This window comes from Drosophila mauritiana, chromosome 2L, assembly GCF_004382145.1.
Source record: "Drosophila mauritiana strain mau12 chromosome 2L, ASM438214v1, whole genome shotgun sequence".
Lineage (NCBI taxonomy): Eukaryota > Metazoa > Arthropoda > Insecta > Diptera > Drosophilidae > Drosophila > Drosophila mauritiana.
The window spans coordinates 1,484,384-1,506,449 of NC_046667.1; the positions used below are offsets into that span (position 1 = coordinate 1,484,384).

The 22,066-nt window shown below is 41.8% G+C and overlaps 4 protein-coding genes across 7 annotated transcripts; 2 read left to right on the forward strand and 2 right to left on the reverse strand.

Moving 5' to 3' along the window:
* Positions 1-12,397: 12,397 nt before the first annotated feature.
* LOC117147246 (protein disulfide-isomerase 5-1) lies at positions 12,398-13,095 on the reverse strand. The gene has a single exon (XM_033314067.1). It carries the CDS (start codon positions 13,060-13,062, stop codon positions 12,484-12,486), a length of 579 nt encoding a protein of 192 aa, XP_033169958.1. The 5' UTR covers positions 13,063-13,095; the 3' UTR covers positions 12,398-12,483.
* A 74-nt stretch (positions 13,096-13,169) lies between these two features.
* LOC117145318 lies at positions 13,170-13,794 on the reverse strand. The gene has a single exon (XM_033310916.1). The coding sequence runs from the start codon at positions 13,701-13,703 to the stop codon at positions 13,374-13,376; it is 330 nt and encodes a 109-aa protein (XP_033166807.1). The 5' UTR covers positions 13,704-13,794; the 3' UTR covers positions 13,170-13,373.
* Positions 13,795-14,115: 321 nt separating this feature from the next.
* Positions 14,116-17,623, forward strand: LOC117139948 (odorant receptor 22a). 4 transcript variants are annotated; one of them, XM_033302656.1, is made up of 5 exons: positions 14,116-14,156; positions 16,206-16,302; positions 16,362-17,000; positions 17,054-17,411; positions 17,471-17,623. In XM_033302656.1, exons 2-5 carry the CDS (start codon positions 16,265-16,267, stop codon positions 17,537-17,539), a joined length of 1,104 nt encoding a protein of 367 aa, XP_033158547.1. In that variant the 5' UTR covers positions 14,116-14,156; positions 16,206-16,264; the 3' UTR covers positions 17,540-17,623. The 4 variants fall into 4 exon arrangements, with proteins under 4 accessions (XP_033158547.1, XP_033158556.1, XP_033158530.1 ...); XM_033302665.1 differs by lacking the exon at positions 14,116-14,156 and having other exon boundaries at positions 15,878-16,302; positions 16,362-16,601; positions 16,794-17,000; XM_033302639.1 differs by lacking the exon at positions 14,116-14,156 and having other exon boundaries at positions 15,878-16,302.
* A 655-nt stretch (positions 17,624-18,278) lies between these two features.
* Positions 18,279-19,683, forward strand: LOC117150949 (odorant receptor 22b). The gene is made up of 4 exons (XM_033318122.1): positions 18,279-18,406; positions 18,467-19,105; positions 19,193-19,550; positions 19,615-19,683. The coding sequence occupies exons 1-4, from the start codon at positions 18,279-18,281 to the stop codon at positions 19,681-19,683; spliced, it is 1,194 nt and encodes a 397-aa protein (XP_033174013.1).
* Positions 19,684-22,066: the final 2,383 nt, after the last annotated feature.

A 22,066-nucleotide genomic window follows, 5' to 3' on the forward strand; every position in this document is an offset into this window, starting at 1 on the left:
TAATTTAAATAATTTTCAAATGAATTACCTTTAGCGGAAAAACAGCTGCTAAGTAAGATAACAGTGCTTTTGCTAAGCTGTTACAAAACAGTGACAGTGCTGCTAAACGCTTGCAGCCTGAACGACTGCAGTACTAGAATGTAAAGTTCCCGCCAAATTCAAATACAGCATAAGCATTATCCTTTAGTCATTCTAGAAGTTCGCAAGAGATCCTTGCACGGATAAGTGTATTTCGAAGGACTTCCTATAAGGCCTCGCTTGCATTCGCGCGTGCATGTGTGTGCGTGCATATGTGATTGCGAGTGTTCCCTGCGGAGTAATTTAAACGTAAAGGACACGTGACTCCATTTCCTGTATGTTTTTGGCATCTTTACGACTTTTTGTCTGTTGGTTGTCACATTTTTCTCGGTTTTTGTTGCTCCTGCGTGTTGACTCTGTTTCGTGTGCTGAGTTCTTTTTTTGTGCTAATGCCATTTTTGTTGCTCTTTTTGGCTGCCGGCGCTAAAAAGAGAAATTTTTTGCTGTTTTCGAAATTAAATCTAATTTGATGTGCAAATGTGTTGTGTTGGCACTGGCGCTTTGTTATTAGCCCCACTCTGGCACGTTTTGCCTCCCCGTCTTCTATTATTCCAACTTGTCCTTACCAACTTTGCAGCTACAGTGGACTCCCGAAAATCACTACAGTACCGAAATTGTATTTAGTTGGGTATAATATTCTAATTTGTGTCCCGTAACGACTAAATGTAAAAAGTCTGTTTATATTTGAAGCACTTTAAATTTGATGTAGTTAATAGTTATAACTATGTATTTTTATAAAATTGGTAGTTAAAAATAAAATACTTTTGCAGTTTTCATTGTATCTCCTTTTGGCCCTCAGAATTAACAGTTAACGCGCAATCGGCTTACATTTTCTCTTTACCCGACCGTAGCCACGCCCCTTTTGCGGTTTCATTTTCATTACAAGTTGCATTTTGTTTGTTTTTCGCTTACGCTTTATTTTCTTCCCCCTGCGGCTAGGACATTGGCAGGAGCACAAGGACAACGCCAACGTGTGATAAGCCAAAGTGGCAAAATTGTTGTGGCTGCGGGGGAAAATCAGGGAAAGATGTCCTGCCGATCGGGGGAAACTGGCGATTGGCAGTTGCAATTAAACGTTTGGCTTTAAATGTCATCGGTTGGAGAGTTTTTTATAATTACTTTTCACTGGATTGCTAAGTTGATATGTACGAAGGAATTATTGTATATTGATACTACATTACATAAAATTTTTATATCCCTTCGAAGGATTAATCAGGTTAGACCTGTTAATGGTTTCATATCCCAAAATGATTGTATAAATATAGAATCTGTGGCTGAAATACCGGCGAACTCTTTCCAAAAATGTTCCCAGTGGCTCTCAAAATGTGGCAGCCAACTCAAATTCGATAGCCACGTGAAAAAATGTGCGATTTCATATTTGCCGACCGAATCGGATTCCGAATACCAGCTGGACAGCAGGAGGACCACTAATCACGGCTGTGGTCCTGCTGTCGCCCAAACCCACCTGCAACTCCATAGCTGCCATCGCCGAAATACAAAGCCATACCTGTCCCGCAACGGCTGCCAAATTATGGAAATGGAATAGTTTCTGGTGTGGCTGACACTTTAAATGAAATTTGAAAAGCAATCAGACCGCAGGACCCCCGCCATTAAACCGTCCGACCAACGAACCAACAACCCAACCGAGAATTTCGGTGTTGTGCTGCCCTAATTGCTCAATCAAAAAACGTATGCAATTCCATGGGGTAAATCAAGCTGACGCTGGAAAATGCATTTTCCAAGCCAAAAGAAACTAAATTTTATACTTAAACTTCGCCACAAAGACATGGCCCAAAGGTTGATGATTGGGAGGAGAGCGCGGAGGAGCGGAAGTGTTTGGCGGTTTTTCTGGGGGAAAACGAATGAAAGTGATTGCCACGAGCAACAGCCAAAGACAACAATGCCAAACTTTGGCTGTGCCAAGGAGTTTTCGCGAAAGTGGGGGGAAAAACTGGCCGGGATAACGGGGAAGGGCGCAGGACGAGGGACGAGGGACGAAGGAAGAGGGATTCTGGGTAGCGGAAACGGAAGCGCATTGAGCAAAGTTGCAGTTGTTGGCTTTTGTTTCGCCATCTCTCCAACGCCAGAGCAAAGCAATTTAAGTTAAACAAGCGCTCAACGTCCTCCCGCTTTTCCTTCGATGAGTTTTCCCCAGCATCAGTGTCCTTTTTCGCGCGTTGCGCACAATGTAAATGTCAAATATTTTTCAAAATCCTTCGTGGCGCTCGAATTTGTTGCGAACAATTTTCCAAAATTGTTTTTCCTGATTGACTTAGAGTTTCGCTGCTTTTCGCTACTTCCGAATTCTAAGAACTGGCTTCTTGGCAATATTTCAAATGGTTTCAAATTGATTTCGGTGTCACTACATTAACCAAATGCAAATAAATTAGGTAAAACTAATCATTTAAACATTATTTGTAGTTAAGATTTAAGCTTGAAATGGATCTATAATTATGAGATTTATGGAAGCAACCACCAAGCATACCAATTCTCTAGTTATTGAATATTTAATTTCAATTTATGGCCAGGCAAGACCCACATACAAAGCCCATTTTCCAGTTGGGCCCAAAGTTTTGTTCGATAATTGCGGGCGGAAGCCCTATTTGGCCGGGTTTTCCTGCGCTTTCCTCAACTCGGCGGCGCTGGCTCGATAATTATTATGTAAATTGCTTAAAAATTCACCGCAGGTATGCCCGAAGGATTCACTTTGCCTCAGTTTCTCCGACTTTCCGCCACCTTCCCCGCCCCTCCCCTTCGAGACGTCGTCTGGCAGCCGTTGCGCTGCATTAAGCTTGATTGCATTAAGTTTGCTTTCCCCCTCGAAAAGGTGCAGGATGGGGTTTTTCGGGGTCCCAAGGGGGAGGTATCCCTTTAGTTTCCGCCGAGGCGCTCTCACATTGCCTGGCCCGATTTCATTGCGCTTTAATCTATGCACTTTGAATTTCTTAGCCTGCATTCCGTATTAGCCAAATTTTCGCATGCTTCGTTGCATGCCTCTCGGTTTTTCACGGCAACGGGATCGGGATCAGGGAAATACTTCATTGAACTACCGCCGCACAGTGGTTGGTTTGGATACTTTGAGTATCTTTCAAATGTATTTATATTTATATTTATATTATTTATATTTCTATATATTTATATTTATATTTTCTGTATAACTGGCGGAAACATAAGATTACAACTGCTGCTTAAGCTTCTACTTGACAATAAGTTGGTCCATTTTTGAGCCCACAGTACACTGCTAAGAGCCTGTGAAAATTTGCCTTGTTGCGCTTGACAGGATATTGATGACCTGCACCTTCGGGGGATTAACCCTTTCCTCGCGCAACACCATCGTCATTATTGTCGTCATCAGTATGACCGAACTTGTCTGTCGTTGCGAAACCAATTTAATCTTTGGAGATTTTAACACATTCCACTCTACATACCAGGCACTTCCGCTTCCTATTCGAGGTTCTTCCTGTTGAGCTTGATGTGATTACCATTGTTTTTGTTTGCTGCTAATAATTAATTTGTGTGCATCACAGCAACGTTGACGTATTTTATTGAATTTGAATGAATTTTTTATGTGTGCATCTGGGCATGAACGTTTGGCAAGGAGAAAATGTATGTTTTTTGTATACTCCTACATACCTTAATCAGTAGCTATAATATCTGTGTACGTCTATATACTTTATGAATGATTTATCCTGCTTAAACCACGAACATTGTATTCTCACATACGTAGAAATAGGATTATCCGTTCAGCTTTATAATTATTATTTAATTACTTAAACGGATTTTCGCGGAATTTTTACCTTGACTTTAGTCCTGGCGAGCTGGAATCCTGAGTATATTCAGCACACTTTAATCCGCTGTTGTTTCTCTAGCCATGGCTATGCCTCAATCCGCAGTTGGCCTCAAGTGGCGCATCGCAGTTTATGCAAATGAGGCTGGGCCGCCGTCTGTCCGGCTGACAGGACCTCTATCTCCAGGACGTGAGTGTGTGCAGTGCGTCCTTGTCTTGGGCTAAATTGCCACCAGTCGGTGCGGCCACGCCCCTTCGGGCCAGCTCAGTCTGCCTTCGGTGCCCAGTGGGCAACTCTAATTATTTGTTAACATAACACGAGTGGCAATTTAAATGCAATTAGGTTCGGCCTGGGTTTTCCGCCCAGGACCTCGGATTGTGCTCATTAGGAGGACTTGGGTCCTTCGATTGAGTGCAGATTTCAATTGGCAATTCAAATCGTTTCCACTGGCAAGTTGGCAAGAAACTTAATGAGCATTTCGGATTTATTAAGGCTATTTCAATCGATATGTGGCGCATTACTTCTAATGTCTTCCACATAAATTGAATTAGTATTAGAAATCAAAGAAATAAATTGTGGATTCTTCCTGAAAATACAAACTTAAATCTTCAAACATTGTCTATATTTCATTTTACTAGCACTGCATACGATTAACTTGTATTTACATGAATTCCATCTGCGATCAACACAGCGTGACTTCCAATTGACAATTTAATTACAAAGCCAGTGGGTGACACTGAAAGTTAAAGATTATGTGCGCTTTCTGAAAAATCCTACACCTGCATACAGACGACTGGAAACCCCTGCCACAGGCACTTAATTTCGCAACCGTCCTCCGAGCTCATCTCCATCTGAATCTGCATTGTTTTTTGGTCAGGCGAAATCTATTTAAAACCAGTTCCTCCTAACAAATGGCATTCGTCTCCGACTTTTGGGTCCGAGAAGCCGACCAAATGCGATTACACGGGCCAGGGACCAGGACACAGAAGGCGTAGGAGCGGGACAGGAGGACCAGAACTTGCCAGATGTCCTCCTGTTTTTGGCATTGTCCTGGAAGCTGAATGCACTGACCAGAGATCAGGCTGCTAAGTCTCTGCTTGTTTGCTGCGTGTGTTTTACTCAGTATTACTCCGGGTATCAGGTATTTGTTGGGGGGATTACAAAACACAGATTCGGACGGCAAGGTGTGGAATGAATGCAGACAGAAGGATAACGCTGCAAATAATTGAAATTAACACTTGGCTTGGGGGTAGCGGAACGCATCCTTAGATTCGTTATTGCAAAATAATGTAGGTAGCATTTGGAAATTTATTGTAATGCAATTTTAATTTTAGGTTTAATTAAAAAAAAAATAGGGTATTCCTCAGCTCCAGTCCTTAATGCATCGCAGCCAGAAGATACATCCTGCAACAATAAAAGATAAAAGCACGCAAAAAATGACGAAAGGAAAGTGGCAAATGGGAAAAACATGAGTAAAGAGCACCCGGAGTGGACAAATGTGTGTCCTGCAACGAAATGCATGCAAATGAGCTGAATAATGAGCACTTCCTGCCTTTCCGACCTCCGACCTCTGGACAACCCTTTTGTGGCACTAATTTCCCGAACAGCCAGTCGCTTGTTCCCTCCTCTGCCAGGGTCCAAAGTGTCAGTAAGTCAACAAGAATGCACTCTGACACCGCCTGAAGGAGTTCAACGAGGGAAATCGGAAGGCTGTGGACACACTATGAGAGCACTGAGAGAAAAAATGTCAAACATTAAGTTTCTGTTCAGTAGCATTGAACTATTTCATCACGAAATTATAGTTGCACTAGGATGACAGAAGAGGTATGTTGAAAGGCTCAAGGACACTTCTATGTTTTGTATTCAAATTTGAAGACATTCAGTTCGCTCAGTGATGCAATCTGTGCGATGCTTGCTTCTGTTGGCCAGTCGTAGTCCACTCGACACTTTGAATGTCATTAAGCTGTCCGTCCAATCTGGATGCCAGAACCCCTTTCGCTCCTCCGTGATCCTCCTGCTGTTCCCAGCCCCTTCCCACTCCACTGCCTCCCCACAGCACCTTGTCCTCCGTCCGGACACTTAGTCAATGTCTCACTAACAATCGTCAACAGGCTCAAGCAGCGTAGGGCAACAATCATGGCTGCTGTCCCAGTTTCTTTGCTCTTGTTGTCACCCTGGCCTCGTGGACTCCAGAATCCTCCCGAAAGGACCTGGCTTTGTTTGCCAGCTGGTACGTTGGTATATGTTGAATGCATTTTGGGCCCAGAACGTTTGTCAATTTTCCGCTTGTCGACTCTGTGAATTGCCCTTTTTTGTCCGGGGCGAGACTCTTGTATTATTGCTGCATGCAAAACGCGTCCTGCGTGTTGTAATTGTCCTAAGACCAACACTGCTGGTCAAGTTTTCCAAGGCACATCTGCTCCGGGTGAAATATGTTCGGAAATACCTGTGAAACAGGTGAGACCAACGATAAATCGGGCAGCCAAAAATGGCTTGGCAAAAAGTTAACTGGCAGCTGAACGGAAATGCAACTGATATGTAGTATGGTTTTCTAAATTGACTTTTACTGCAAAACAGCAGGCATTAAATGATTCCTCTTTTAATAATTCTTAAAAATATCATAAATGCTAATACTTCTTTGGGGCCAACTGCCTTCTTGCCAATAACCTCGATGTGTCAGATTTTCAAAGTGACCTCCGAAAAGTAAGATCAATCCCTCGGCTCAGCCCAAAAACTTCATCCACGCTGGTGACCACGACTCCGTCACCATCGCCGCTGACATGGAATATCCCTAATCGCCGATGGCTGAGTGCAAAACGCAGCGCCCGAGGCGACAGCAGCATTTAGGGGCTTATTAAATTGCCATTACCTAAGCCGGACATCATCATCATTTTCGCCCAGGGCCGCCGTGCATACGAAGGCTCGGCATTTGCCACTCAAGTGCGGGATTAGCGGCGATGATGACAACAGCTTGACAGCCAGCAGGTCCATTAGGGAGGCGGCGGAGGGGGCGTGGTCGCGGACCCAACGCCAGAGCATAGGTTTAAGGTAAAGGGGATTCAGGTGAGTCGAGGATGCCTGACGAGCTCAGGTGTCCAGCGAGTACGCACACCCATACATCCACGGAGCAAAAATGTAGCTTGTTTTACTGCACTGAGAAAAAGCATGTGGATTGCCCTAAATTGAATGATGTTTCTTAAGTTTTTTAACACATGCTTTTAACTAAAGTTATAATTTGACCAAGGAAACCATAATTCAAATTCATCGTTTTGCCTCGATTTCCCTTATTTTTGGTCAGTGCTCTAAATAAATCCCCACAAGATATTTAACATTTAAATGGGCAGAAATTAACTGAGACTGAAAGTGGGTGGAAAAGTTGGGTGCTGTATGAGGTGAGTGAAGTGTAGGAACTTGCCACCCAGTAAATGCCAAGTAATCCACAAAAGCCGAAACGACAGCCCCGAAACACAATGTGCAGTGAAAGTCGGGAGCTAGCGACAACAAAAGCCAGGAGTCTTGAATGTCCACCGCCAGGACCCGGTCCCAGCTGCTCCGAATCCCGCAAAGAGTCCGAAATATATATGGACTAAGGGGCCAAAGCCTTAATCTGCTTTAAATGGCAAAGAGATTTCTGCGTTTTCCCCACCCACCAGCCCCCCATTCGCATTCATACGGCAAATATCAAGTGCATCATCATGGTCGTCATCGTCATCAAGGAGCTAAAGGACAGGACAGTTTGGAGCGGTCGGGCCAAGGACGAGGCCAAAACTGCATTAACTTGGCCCGTGCTTCGAAATCGAGCAGCCTCAACACTAGACAAATACACCTAGAAACATCACGGATAAAATAAAAATTTAAATAGATTTAGAAAAATAAAGAATCTTGCAATTATTGAATTATTTATTATATTATACATTAAAAAGATCAATTAAAAAATGAACTTTTAAAACTACGCTTCTTCTTTCAGATTTTGCCAGTGCATCGATGCCCTTGGCTCGCAACACAACATCGTTATTATCGCATTGAGCGCTGTAAAGTACCGAATAATCTACAGGATAATGAGCATGGATGAACGAGAACGTTTTCCTTTTTAGTTTATTTATTTTTTTTAACTTTGTTTTGTTTTGAATGAGATGAACCGAATACCTTCTGAAGTGAATAGTGAATAAACTCAAGAGGGGAGCGAGTGGAGGGCCACAGACTCTACCCCCAAGTGCACTTAACTAAAGCAATCCAAATCTGCGGAGAGCTCACTGAATGCTTGCTTAGAAAAAAAAATAATAATAAAATATATAATAATCAAGCAGTTTAGTTCGTTAAACGCCAACAAGCTGAAAAGCACTTAAAGGACACATATAAATGTATAATCCTCTGATGGAAGAGGAAGTTGTACTATATCCGTTATCAAATGGTATACCAAATTGAGCAGGAACAGGATTTGGAGATGTAAGAACCTATTCATTTCATACTTTAATGTTTGTCAAACAAACTCAATTGAAATACACATGTTTCTCGCCTCACTTCACCCATCCATGTTGTAATATTGAACTTGTTTTATGTGTGCACATCATTCAAGACCAGCTTTACTTTCATTAAACAAAGTTTACATTCATGGCTGTAAACAACATTATTTCACATGACTTACCTTCACTTGTGGCACTTAATGCCGAATGTTTTATGCCATTGAAAAGGGCACAGGAAAGTTGGGAGCCCATTTTGCCACATCTTTATCTCCGTCGCTCGAGCATTTAAATTCATATTTCTCATATTTACATGGAGTGCTTATGGCGCAGGATGCAGGGACACCGAGGAGGGAGAATAGCCAACTTTTTGCCATTTTCTCAACGTTTTCCATGCTTTTTTTCATATTTATTTTAAGTTTCAAGTTTTTTGCTGTTTATTTTTGTTAGAGCAGCAAACCAGAACGAGTAGTTCATTAGTTTTCAACTGTTTGGCTGCAGCTATTCCTATTTTGCAGCCGCATGTGGCCAGAACCATCAAAGCATCGTTCCGGGCCATCAGCCAGGAGTCCTGTTCCTTTCAGGACCTGCTCCTTCTGCTCCTGATGCTCCTCCTTGCCCCACCATTTATATTTCCACTCCCATTTCCCTGGCGCCTTCGCATTTTTCGTGGCACAGTAATGTGAACAGACTGCGGCTGCTGCACTGGCTTTTGTAATGAAAAGTTGAGGCAACTTGTTGTACGTATACGTCATGATTTGAACCCATTTCCCACATTTCCCAAGCCCCCTGCACTTTTTTAGTTTCACCCTGGACGTTACACATGCTGATACCGATATGGGATGCAAGTATTTTAAAGTTGAATCATTTCGTAAATGAAACATTTCTCATTAATTAACAGAGTTTCAGCCACAACACTTGCCCGAAAGGCTATTTAAGTGAAATAATTCTGGAGTAGTAAAGTGGAAAATGTCTGCATATACTGCTAAAAACTTTCCTTTTAAGATACCATATCATTTACTCGCCTACGAGAATAAAATATCTCATGTGGAGTGAGCGCGAGATACCATATCACCGACATCCTGAGTGATTTTTCTTGTTTGCTAATCATTTTCGTGTATTTCTTCGCTACGCAAACGGAAGTAACTTTGATGGCGTTATAGATATGTTAAGTACTGTGCACACCCGGGGAAAAATGACTGACATACGCATTAAGTGTACAATACCAGACAATCAATAGGTAATGCGAACTTGACAACCGTTTTGGGGGATCTGGGGAAGTATTTGGCCAGCTTACAGGCGTTTAAATACTGATGAGAAGTCGCATCTTTAACTGAACTCAGCTGGGTGCACAAGAGTTTCTTTCGCAGTTCTTTCGCTCTGCCTTCGATTGCAAAAGTTTTGCAGATTCCCAGTTCGCTTGTCTCTATGGTAAAATAGGGTAGGGTTTCGCGGATGTGCAGTCAACTCACTAAAGCCAAAAGTTAGGATGTGATTCGGATAGTTCGCAAGTCTGCAGGAAGTAACTTAAACTTTAAGTGAGCCATAGTTTTTACAGACATTCAATATCGAATCATAAGTTTCCAGCTACCGCATTGCATCATTGGGCAAATTGCTGAAGCAACAGCGGCCACTAAAATTGGGGAAACTACTCCATGTGACACGCGTTCCTGCCTTCTTCTCCGACAGTTGAGCACATCAATTTACTTTTATTTTCCTCTTGTTGGTGGCCACGTTTGGGGGCTTCGCCGAAAGGGTTGCTCTAGAAAAAACACAAATATATTGGTCAGAATAAAAGGAACCGATGGGAATGTGCCCTATATTCTGCAATTTATATATAGCAAAATTATTCTGTAAAGAATAGAAGTAAGAGTATGAGAGAATTATTTGAATTCACTTAATTAAAATAAATTGCAAAGTTAAAATACTTATAAAAATAAAATGCTAAAATCTCCGAGTATGTTTTGTGAAATACCCGACATTTTCCGTTTGCTAGGTGTTACAACAAAGTAGGAAAACATTTCCTCCCCCATTCCGATTCCCGCACATCGATAAACCCAAACCTTTGGTTAGCGATTCAATTCAATTGATTCAATTGGGATTGTATCGGGCTTCGTTTTATGCTCGTTTTGGTCCACACATATTACGAGTTGGGTTTGAACCGCATCCCCGGTGCGAGTGCCCCATTTATCTGTTGGCCAAATGGTTCATGTCTCCATTTTAAGTGTGTGTGCGACATTTTCCCGAAACGTTAGACGGGTGTATTCTTTTTATTTTCCAGCATTTTTGGATGCCCACTTTTACGAGCCGATAATGTTATTGGCGCAGGAATTTTATGAATTGACCATTTTCATTTGGCCGGTATATCTGATATTTTCCCTATGACTTGTGCAATTTGCATAAGAAATTGTGTCACGACTAGTTTCGCTACCCTTCATTCCATTTCTTTTGTGCATATTTTAGCTGGGTTTTCAGCGGCCAAGTGGGCAAAGTGGGTGAATTGGGTGGTGGAGTACGCTCTGGATCGACCGGAATTCTGCTCTTCTCGGGCTTGGCCTTTTCTTGCCGGTTCATCGTCTCCTTTCCTCGGGATTCCTTTGTCTGCAGGACAAAATATTTTGCGATTTTGTGTATGGTTGCCACAGTGGCTTGGGAATAAATGTCCATGCCAGCGGGGCTGAAGGATGGAATGTGGCTGGAATTTGATGTGTGTTTGATGGAGAACGGATGAAACGACTTTAGTCAGGTGGATTCGAAATTTAAATATTTGAAAGCTTTGGCCTTCGAACTATCATTAATTCTTAATTCCTGTACCGAGTCATTTAACAATGCTAAACATTTGGGCTAAGAACCTTGCCGATAAAATATTCCTCTGTACCAGAAGCAAAGTACCATTTTCATACCACCAAGCCAACGAAAAACACTCTTGATTGTTCTGCCTTCGCCCAAGTAAATAACAAGTCGAATTGAAAACTTTTCCCGGTACTTAACACTGCGCAACCACAGTGCCTCAGAATGCAGGCCTCACGTGTGGGTGTACTTCTGTGAGCGACTGTCAGCATCGTCTGCACTTTGACACTCGCACAGAGTTGCATTCCAGCCATTGAGCTATTTTGCTCGAGTGGCAACCGAAACTTTCGAGCCAAAAAATAAAAACTTTCCCCCGAAGAGGAAAACTTTTGCGGACGGCGAGAAGTTTTTCCTCTGTTTGGTGCTGCTTCGGATTAATATTTTCTTTGCCTGTCTTCCGTTTCCATTTTTAGTGCATTCCTCGGCGTTTTCTGTCTTTTTGCCTTGTTACTTATTTGTTGTTAGTCCTTCGTACTTGAAATGCAATTTCTAAGAAAAATTCCCCTCAAGAGTATCAAAATACACAGCGGCATTCTTCAGTTTTATTTAGTTTTTTTTTACTCCGACGATGCCCAGTTTAGATTTCTTCAGTCGTTTACCTATATTTGAGTTCTTTTGATATTTTTTGAAACCAAAAGGCGCAAACGCCCTTGCAAGTATGCAATGTTTCTGCAAGTTAACATACTCCATCTTCAGATCCCCTCCCTCTAAAGACAGCAAACCACACCCGAAGGACCGACATTTTAAATGGCGCACTAAATTACTGAAACACGCCCACACAACACACAAATTTGCATTTCCTTCCGGCTAAGAAGTCCCGCCTATTCGCTACCCAGTGCATAATAATTCAAACTATATTGTGGAAACTACAAACTATATGTATTGAGCCAGGCACCAAATGTGCTGAAGAAAACGAGGAGTATTGGGTTTTCAATGCCTTATTGGTCAAAAGCAAGGACTTAGCTTAGCTGATGCCAGTTTCCTGCACATAAAGACTATAGGGTACAAGTGCAACTTACTGCTGAGAATACAATTTACGCTTTCCCAGGCATTTTTCATGTGGTTCGTAGCTGCAGTTGGGGAAACTTTTTATGGCCGCCACAGCATCCGGCAACTGCGTTTTTGTTTTTGGGTTTTCTGTTTTAACCACCCACATGTGTGCCGCCCGCATGAAATGCGTGTTTGGTTGACAAAAGTTCTTTAAAATAATTAGGAGAGGCGTATTCGTATATTAATGGAAACAGCAGAGCAGCTATTTATAATTATTTTTCATTTTAACCTACAATACCACTATAATTTAGAGATATTTATGCAAAATACGAAATCACATCCCCAGCAAAGAGGAACCATCCGAAGAGGATAATTGGCTTGGTGTGAAAATATGGCCTCTCGGCAGCGGATTTGTTGGTTTCATTCCGCTTAATCATTTCCCTGACGAATATTTTAATGGCAGGGGAAGTCAAGTCCCCGTCGTACTGCTGAACTTCCTCTCCATTTTCCAGCCATATTAGGTTTGGTTCATACCGAAGCTCATAGTCGTTGCATATGGTTTTTGCGAATTTGCAGTTGAGCTCAGCAAAACAAAGGTTTTCCTTCGACTTGAACGATTTGGCCATGTCAGTCCAGGTTGTTTCAAAGTCGTGGCAGCCCATGCAATTCGGCTCATAGAACTTTATGAAGAACGTCCCATCTTCGGTGGTTTCGAAGAAATTGTCCACTCTCAGCTTAAGTACTGTGCCAGGAGTGCACTGATCTACGGATCTTGCCTTCACACTCAAATTTGTGATTATGGTTACATTTCCAGAACGTTCCGATTGAGATTTATACGATTTAGCACTCCAGATCAATAGTGAAAATATAAAGTAAATACACCAAAAGGTAGACATTTTTGGCAATTTTTACATAGCAAACTTTTTTGATCGGAGTGTGACTTCCACTGAAGATTGTTAGCTCCCAGCTTAAATCTGTTTTTACATTAACAACACAAATAATATTAATTTTTGTTTTTATTTCTTTTCAAAACAGATAGACTTATTATGGTTAGTTTGGCTTATGGAGTTTTAGAAACTTGAGGAGCTTTGCTTACGATCTAATTTCACATGCTCAGAGTATGTAAGTATAGTGTGGGGGGTGTGTGTACGAATACGATAGAGTTTAGATAGGGAGTTTGGGTTCTGGAGTTCCATTTAATCGGACTTCAGTGCCATTGGCCGTCCTCGTTGAGTTTCCGGGGATCGATGTGCAAGCCGAGCTTCTCCAGTTTGCGCACCTTCCTCATTTGCTTGGTCAGCCGCCGCTTGAAGTTGATCTCCTGGTTGAGATTCATAATCTCTATGGTGTCGTACTGCCGGATGTTCTTGATCGTCTGCAGGATGAGGTTGTCCGTGAGGTGCAGCTTGATGGTGGACATCTTCATGAACGGGGCATCGCGGCGTCGCAACTCCTCCCTGTAGGCAAACAGGGTGTAGTGCAGCGATGGCAGCGAGGGCAAAGGACGCTCCAGTTGTGGAAAAAGTAGCTCGGCCATTATGGAATATATGCCAACTGATTTACTGGGAATCTGAGTGCTGCGCAGAGATCTGTTCGCTTTGAGTGTCCAGAGTGCAGTGCTGTCTGAGGTCGGGGTGTCCTGGTATTTAAGCCAAGCCATCGGCTACCTGCTGTTGTTTACTGGGAAAACACCGACACTCTGCCACTGGAAGATCTTCTGGGGAAATCCCCGAGGAAAAGGCAGCTGGCGCTAGACAGTTTAGCTACCTGCCGGGACAGCTGCAAGAGATGTTTTCTTGCGAGCACACGATTAGGCTGGATTTTCCTCAACCCGCAAAATTGCACAAAGTCCGCGTACAGTCTAACTTCGCTAAAGGTGTCACAAGGAAAACTTATGTTTCTAGAAAGTATACGAAATACAAAATCATTAAGAGCACCTATTTAGCAAATTCATATTACAAAATGTTGATATAAGTTGCAGTTCATATTGGTAAGTTATAGCGCAAATTTAAGAAACCCAAGTTTGATTATAAAGAAGTTCTAATGAGTTTGGGACCTAAAAAATAAAAGCAAAACAGTCCGTGAAGAAAAAGTGAATGTTTTCAACATTCATTCATTAATTATTCCTTCACCTTCGTTCTGGCAGTATTCTGCAACCTTGCATCGCAATTAAAATAAATTGCATTCCCTCAAAGGATTGACTAATGCTAAAATCTAGGGCGAGAAAATGCAGTATAGAATTACACATTTATTGATTTAATTAGTTACTCAAAAACAAATTGAAATAATTATATGAAAGCACGTTTACCGTGTATATGCATTGCTTTGATAGCGATGCTCTCAAAGTTAATTGCAGGAATCCAGCTGAATATTTTGAATATTTTTAGTTTTCACTCTTAAACTTAACCACTTAAAACACTTAATCACTTAAATTCCAAAATATTTGTATGCGTAACAATCCATTTGTCATCAGATCGCTGTCAATAAATTTAAGTTATGTATACGTTGTTGTAAACGGAATATGTTGTAAATTAGTCAAACAAAAAACGGCAAATGTTTTGCATATGGTATATTTTCCAGGAATCGTTGATTTAAAGATGAGTTTGTAAACTTTGTAGCCTCTACTTAGGTTGACTTTTCAACGATTTAAACAAACCTTGTGAAGCTCGTGAAAACTTAGAAATTAAAAATGCAAAAAAGGCCGTTTAGATCGTTTACACAAAAATATACCCATTAGGATTAAAACGCATGATCCGGAAGGATCATTATTTAAATGCCAATACCCATATTTTTAACTTAAATTGGACTGCGCATTGCAGACGCTGATTGAATTTTAAATTCCGTCTCTCTATCATGAGCCGGAAAAAGATGTAAAATATTCCGATTAATTACCAGAACCGACAAAAGATTCTAGGGCGGGCACATGGACGGTTTGTCTCCGCCGAATGCATTTAATTTGCATGTTCACGGAGGTCCTTTTGTGTGCATTTGCATGTCTGGATGTCCGTCCTCAACGCCAATGAGTCAATATTATTACGGTCGACGCTTCACACTCTCCGTGAAATTGGCAAAAGGGAAAGCGGCCGCAAACGCTGGCAAAAATGCTTTCAATTAATTAAACACCCGAAAAGCAAGGCTATAATGAGAATGCAATGTGCTGTGCAAAGAGCTTTAAAGAGAGATGTTTGGTTGGGGGAACCCGCAGCGGGTCCCGCGATCAACTTAATCAACAATGATGCCAATTTACAGGACACTCGATGCACGTAGCGAAAGCTTGAATCATGTCCAAACTTCATTTATTATCTTTGAAATTGTTTTAAAATCATTTGCGCTCAGCCGTTGTAAAGCTGTCTAAAGGACTTAGGACTTTCGTATTAAAGATATATTAATAATATGATTGATATATCTTTTCTATTTAATTCATTGTGTGCCTTTAAGGTCTTCAGCATTTTTATAAATTTTTAGAATATATTTCGCAAATTATACATAAAATGTAAGCCGCATATTTTCCAGGAGTGCAGTCTGCGGCATGCAGCTCATTAATAATACAGATAATGTGTTTGGCGGCAATCATTTTTCGGTTGCATGCCATCGCGGGGGCATTGATTAACACCGCCAATGGTCAACGCAATGACAGACGAAAGGCAATGATATTGATCGGGATAAGGGGAATTCGGTTCAGTATGGTCGAATGAAGCCATACATGCGAATTAATGTATTTTTGGTAGTGTTTTACTCGGTAAATGGCATGTTAAGTTCCTGCTCGTTGAACGAGCATAATTCCATTCAGGTGAAAGGTAACCTGCGGTCGATTAATTCGACTTCTGGTTGGTGGAAATTGTCATATGACAGTTTCTACTGATTTTCCTTGAAAACTTACAGCAAATACGAAACAGAGCTAAAGCTCTGAAACCGCCAAGTCATGTGAGACCATTGGCAACAGTGTGGCGGCCTATAAAAGGCACTTTTTTCACCTCAAGCTAGTATTAAAAAAAAGCCACGAACGAGATGTTAAGCAAGTTCTTTCCCCACATTAAAGAGAAGCCATTGAGCGAGCGGGTTCAGTCCCGAGATGCCTTCATTTACTTGGATCGGGTGATGTGGACCTTTGGCTGGACAGAGCCTGAAAACAAAAGGTAATGAAATCTATCTAACACATACAAAAGAATTAAGACAGCCATAATTTCCGAGACAGGTGGGTCCTTCCTTACAAGCTGTGGTTCGCGTTCGTGAACATAGTAATTATCATCCTTCTGCCGATCTCGATGAGCATCGAGTACCTCCACCGGTTCAATACCTTCTCGGCGGGGGAGTTCCTTAGTTCCCTCGAGATTGGAGTTGACATATACGGAAGCTCCTTTAAGTGCGCCTTCACCATGATGGGATTCAAGAAAAGACAGGAAGCTAAGGTTTTGCTGGATCAGCTGGACAAGAGGTGCGTTAGTGATGAGGAGAGGTCCACTGTCCATCGCTATGTCGCCATGGGAAACTTTTTGGATATTTTGTATCACATATTTTACTCCAGCTTTGTGGTCATGAACTTCCCGTATTTTTTGCTTAAGAGACGCCATGCTTGGCGCATGTACTTTCCATATATCGATCCCGAAAAACAGTTTTTCATCTCCAGCATAGCCGAGGGTTTTCTGGTGACGGAGGTCGTCTACATGAATCTCTGTACGGATGTGTGTCCCCTGATCACCATGCTCATGGCTCGATGCCACATTAGCCTCCTGAAACAGCGACTGAGAAATCTCCGATCAGAGCCAGGAAGGACCGAAGATGAGTACTTGGAGGAGCTGACGGAGTGCATTCGGGATCATCGATTGATATTGGAGTAAGGCGTTTCAAATGGTACAATGTAATATTTGTATTTATTGTATTTCTTAGCTATGTTGAGGTATTGCGACCCGTCTTTTCGGGAACCATTTTTGTGCAATTCCTCTTGGTCGGTACTGTACTGGGTCTCTCAATGATAAACCTAATGTTCTTCTCAACATTTTGGACTGGTGTCGTCACTTGCGTTTATATGGTCGACGTGTGCATGGAGACGTCCCCCTTTTGCTATTTGTGCAACATGATTATCGATGACTGCCAAGAGATGGCCGACACCCTTTTTCAATCGGACTGGACCTCTGCCGACCGTCGCTACAAATCCACTTTGGTATACTTTCTTCACAATCTTCAGCAGCCCATTACTCTCACGGCTGGTGGGGTGTTTCCTATTTGCATGCAAACCAATCTGGCTGTGGGTTTCTATATGTATTATAGGTTGTACACTTATTTTAAATTACTTTTTTATTATAGATGGTGAAGCTGGCATTTTCTGTGGTCACGATAATTAAACAATTTAACTTGGCCGAAAGGTTTCAATAAGTTGAGAGGGAGGAGATCTGCTATTAAAAACATAAACATAGAGTATTATATTTGTTGTACCCTAATAAATATTTAGTAATATCACTGTTTCTCACAATAATCAATGTGTGGCGCCCTCGGGTGGAAGACTTGTGAAAGCCAAGCTGGAAAACTGCAGTTGTATCTTTCGGAAAGGATAGTGCATGAGTCGGGTGCACCACCACTGTCCACTTAATAAAATGCAAGCAGGCAAGAAATCATTTCACTACCAATTGTTGCATAAGGATGCATTTGCGTGGCTTGGGGAAGTTTGGCTATATTGCCAAATAACCAATGCAGTTATATACAAAAAACCGGAAACATATAAAAGCAACAAAATATGTGCAGGGAAAAAAAGGAAATGTATAATTCATTGCAAGAGCTTTAAAAAGAGATTTTTGGTGTGTATGGTGTGTAGGTGTAGGTTGTGGTCGAATGGAATCATACATTTGTTAATTTTTTTCTGAACAACCATATTTCCATTCTGGTGGGTGAACCTGCGGTCGATAAAATCGTCTAATTATTGGAACATTGCCGAATTAAATTTAATACAGACATTTCCGGAAAACTTTTAGCAAATACAAAACACAGCTTTTCAAGTTCTTGACAGGTAAGTTCTTGAAACCGCCAAGTCATGTGAGACCTTTTGCAACAGTGAGGCGGCCTATAAAAAGAAATTTTTCCCAGCACAAGCAAACATTCAAAAAAAGCCACGGACGAGATGTTAAGCCAGTTCTTTCCCCACATTAAAGAGAAGCCATTGAGCGAGCGGGTTCAGTCCCGAGATGCCTTCATTTACTTGGATCGGACGATGTGGTTCTTTGGCTGGACAGAGCCTGAAAATAAAAGGTAATGAAATCGACCTATGCACATATGTTAGTATTGAAACAAGCATGATTTCGTGCCAAGGTGGGATCTACATTACAAACTGTGGGCAACTTTCCTGACATTATTGGTATTTATCCTTCTGCCGATCTCGGTGTGCGTAGAGTATATTCATCGGTTCAAGACCTTCTCGGCGGGGGAGTTTCTTAACTCAATCCAGATTGGCGTTAACATGCTCGGAAGCAGTTTTAAAAGTTATTTTACCATGATGGGACATAAGAAAATACAGAAGGCTAAGATGTCACTGGATAAGCTAGACAAGAGATGCCTTCGCGATGAGGAGAAATCCATTGTTTGTCGACATGTCGCCCTGGGAAACCTTTGCTACATTTTTTATCACATTTCGTACTCTACCTTCTTGGTTACAAACTTTTTGTCATTTATAATTAAGAGAATCCATGCCTGGCGCATGTACTTTCCCTACGTCGACTCCGAAAAGCAATTTTACATCTCTAGCATCGCCGAAGTCATTCTCATGGGGGCGGCCGTCTTTATGGATCTCTGTACGGATGTGTGTCCCCTGATCTCCATGCTAATGGCTCGATGCCACATCAGCCTCCTGAAACAGCGACTGAGAAATCTCCGATTGGAACCAGGAAGGACGGAAGATGAGTACTTGGAGGAACTCACCGACTGCGTTCGAGATCACCGCTTGATATTGGAGTAAGCCGTTGCGTTTTCCAAACTTATTGAACTTACAGTAATTTACAATTTGTTTTGAAACATATTTACTTCACCCATTTTTTTTAGCTATGTCGACGCTTTGCGATCCGTCCTTTCGGGAACCATTTTTGTACAATTCCTCTTGATCGGTACTGTACTGGGTCTCTCTATGATCAATTTAATGTTTTTCTCATCATTTTCGACTGGTGTCGGCACTGCCATTTTTATGTTCTGTGTATCTATGGAGACGTTCCCCTTTTGCTATTTGTGCAACATGATTATCGATGACTGCCAAGAGATGGCCGACTCCCTTTTTCAATCGGACTGGACCTCTGCCGACCGTCGCTACAAGTCCACTTTGGTATACTTTCTTCACAATCTTCAGCATCCCATTACTCTCACGGCTGGTGGGGTGTTTCCTATTTGCATGCAAACAAATTTAACTGTGAGTATCAATATGAAATGTAATGTATGTATGAGATTAAAATTATTATGATATTCTTTTATAGATGGTGAAGCTGGCTTTTTCTGTGGTTACAGTTGTGAAACAATTTAACTTGGCAGAAAAGTTTCAATAAGCTAAGATATGCAAGCTCTGCTATTATACACCTGCACTCGAGAAAATATCGTTTCACTTTAAAAAACCTTCAGTACTTACGCTTAGCAATATTCAAGTTTTGTGGCGCCCCCGGAAGGACCTCTTGCGAAATATTAGTGTGGTAATTTTATAAGTGATTATGGACACATTTTCTTAAAGCAAAAGAAAATTATTACCAGACAAGCTCCACCGTAAAAGGACTTAAAGTTGGGTCAGTAAATCTACTGCAGTTGTCTCTTTCACACGAGAAAGCGCCCGGGGCGTGTTGTCTCTTTCCCGCCACTGTCCACTTAATAAAGTGCAAACAGGCAAGTGATTATTTCACAGCTATTGTTCGAAAAGGATGCGGATGCGGGTTGAACCAAAAAGGGGCGTGGAGTGGGGTAGGAGACAACAAAGGATTTGCGTTATAACCAAGGTAACGAAGCAGAACACACAAAACATATAAAAGCAGCAAAAAAACATATAACGAGAAGGTCAAGCGCGAAAAAATTGTGCAGCGCGAATAAAAAATGTAACTAAGGAAATTAATACAATGGTGCGAAATAGGGACAGTAAGGCCTGAGTGAGATGGCTTTATTGCACTCTTAACCTAGCATCCTCAGTAACACACACACAGTAAAGGACATTCAGCCCCTTTTTAACTTCAACAAATCATTGAGATCACAGTTTCCGAGTTCCGGGTTCTTTGAGTCTCATCTATCATTTGACTAATGTCATTTAGCATTAGACCTCTCGTACTATGCAAATTTAGTTGCTATATTCCGACTGAACCTCCCAAGGTCGGTATAGTGAAAAAAGTTCACAAATTAGCGCTCATCATCAATCAATGGTGGGCTAGCAGCTCCAGCCGAGGTCAATGGGGTGAAATGCTGACGCTAATTGCAATTTGTGGTTTCAGTCAGCTGCAAGAGGAGCAGCGGCAACATGCCCGATATATGCACAATGTACTACATCGCACTCCCTTTGAGGACCTCGATGATGGATTTTGGCCAGCAGTGCGAAGCCAAAAAACCGCATCGACATCATCGTCATCTTCTCCCTAACCCGGCCAATTCGATTGAAGGAAGTTCGGGCTCTGCTCCCGGCCCGCGAAAACCAGGTAAACTCAATCAGCGGAGGCCAGGTAGCCGACATCAGGTGCGCATATTCAAATCAAGTGTTTAGTGGCCTCGGGGTCGCAACGCGGTCTGCTGCTTAAGGATTCTGCGTGGCTCATGTGTTTCCTTTGATCTGCAGCCCTAAATGTATTTCGAGGAATTCGCATAAAATATTCAATAAATTCTTTCATCGGAATAACATTATGAATCGGGCAGGTAAAGTATCTTTTACTATGCACTATGTGGGAAACAACATTCGAGTCAGCCCGAAGAAAATGGAATTTAAAATATATGGTAATGTATATTGCACAATTTCTGTTTAATTTGTATTGCATTTCTAAATATTTCAGTGAAAGTATTTTACTCAGGCGTCGAGCTCCTTGAAAATAAATGCTAACTTTCAGTTGACATCAGTGACTTTTCCCAAGTGACTTGCACTGGCTCAACATATTTTAGTCCCCAATTTTAATTATTAAATGGTAAATCCATCACATGGCTCGCAGACACATTTTCCCATAAAGTACGCACACTTTGGGCCTCTTGCAATATTATTCTTTTATTATTGCTGCTAATCCTATAAACAACGCTAAACGCACAAATTGGAAAATAAGCAAGTGCACAGCCAGAAAGTGGCCAAGTCATGGCAGCTGCCAATGGAAGTCGTGACTGTGGTGTCCTCTTCTACACTGACTTTGCACCTCTTTCCGGCAAGCAAGTCCTGATCCTTTATTCGAGCGGCATTTGTGGCATTCGAGGCGTGCGGCACACGCTGCGTATGAGCTATTTTCTTAAGTTGCTTCCTTTAACCTTTCGGTTTTCTTTTGTTCGCTATGTCTGAAAGAATGTGCGCCATGTGTGGCATGTTCAGCATGCAATGTCTCCCTTTGGTCTTATTGAAAGCATCTGTGAGTTATTTTTATAGAGCTACTTTATGCCCCTTCCTCTATCGGTGGTTGAAGACTCGAGACACAAGAAAGTGCGCCATCAACTGGGCTTGTTTCTTTGACTTTTAAGTTACACAAGCCTATTAATAGCAAAATATTTCAAAATAATAAAGTGGGCATAGGGATTTTGGGCTACGCACGATTAGCCTGAAAAATCTACTGGCTCAAAAGCCCTGGTGACTATTTTTTCCATTACACTTCTTTACAATGTCGTCATTAATTACATAAACAGACAAAAGCGACAAGCACTCCTTTTCGTTATTTCCGCAAGGACCTCTAATTTATTTTTGTGCCATAATTTATAGCTTGTTACGAGTAG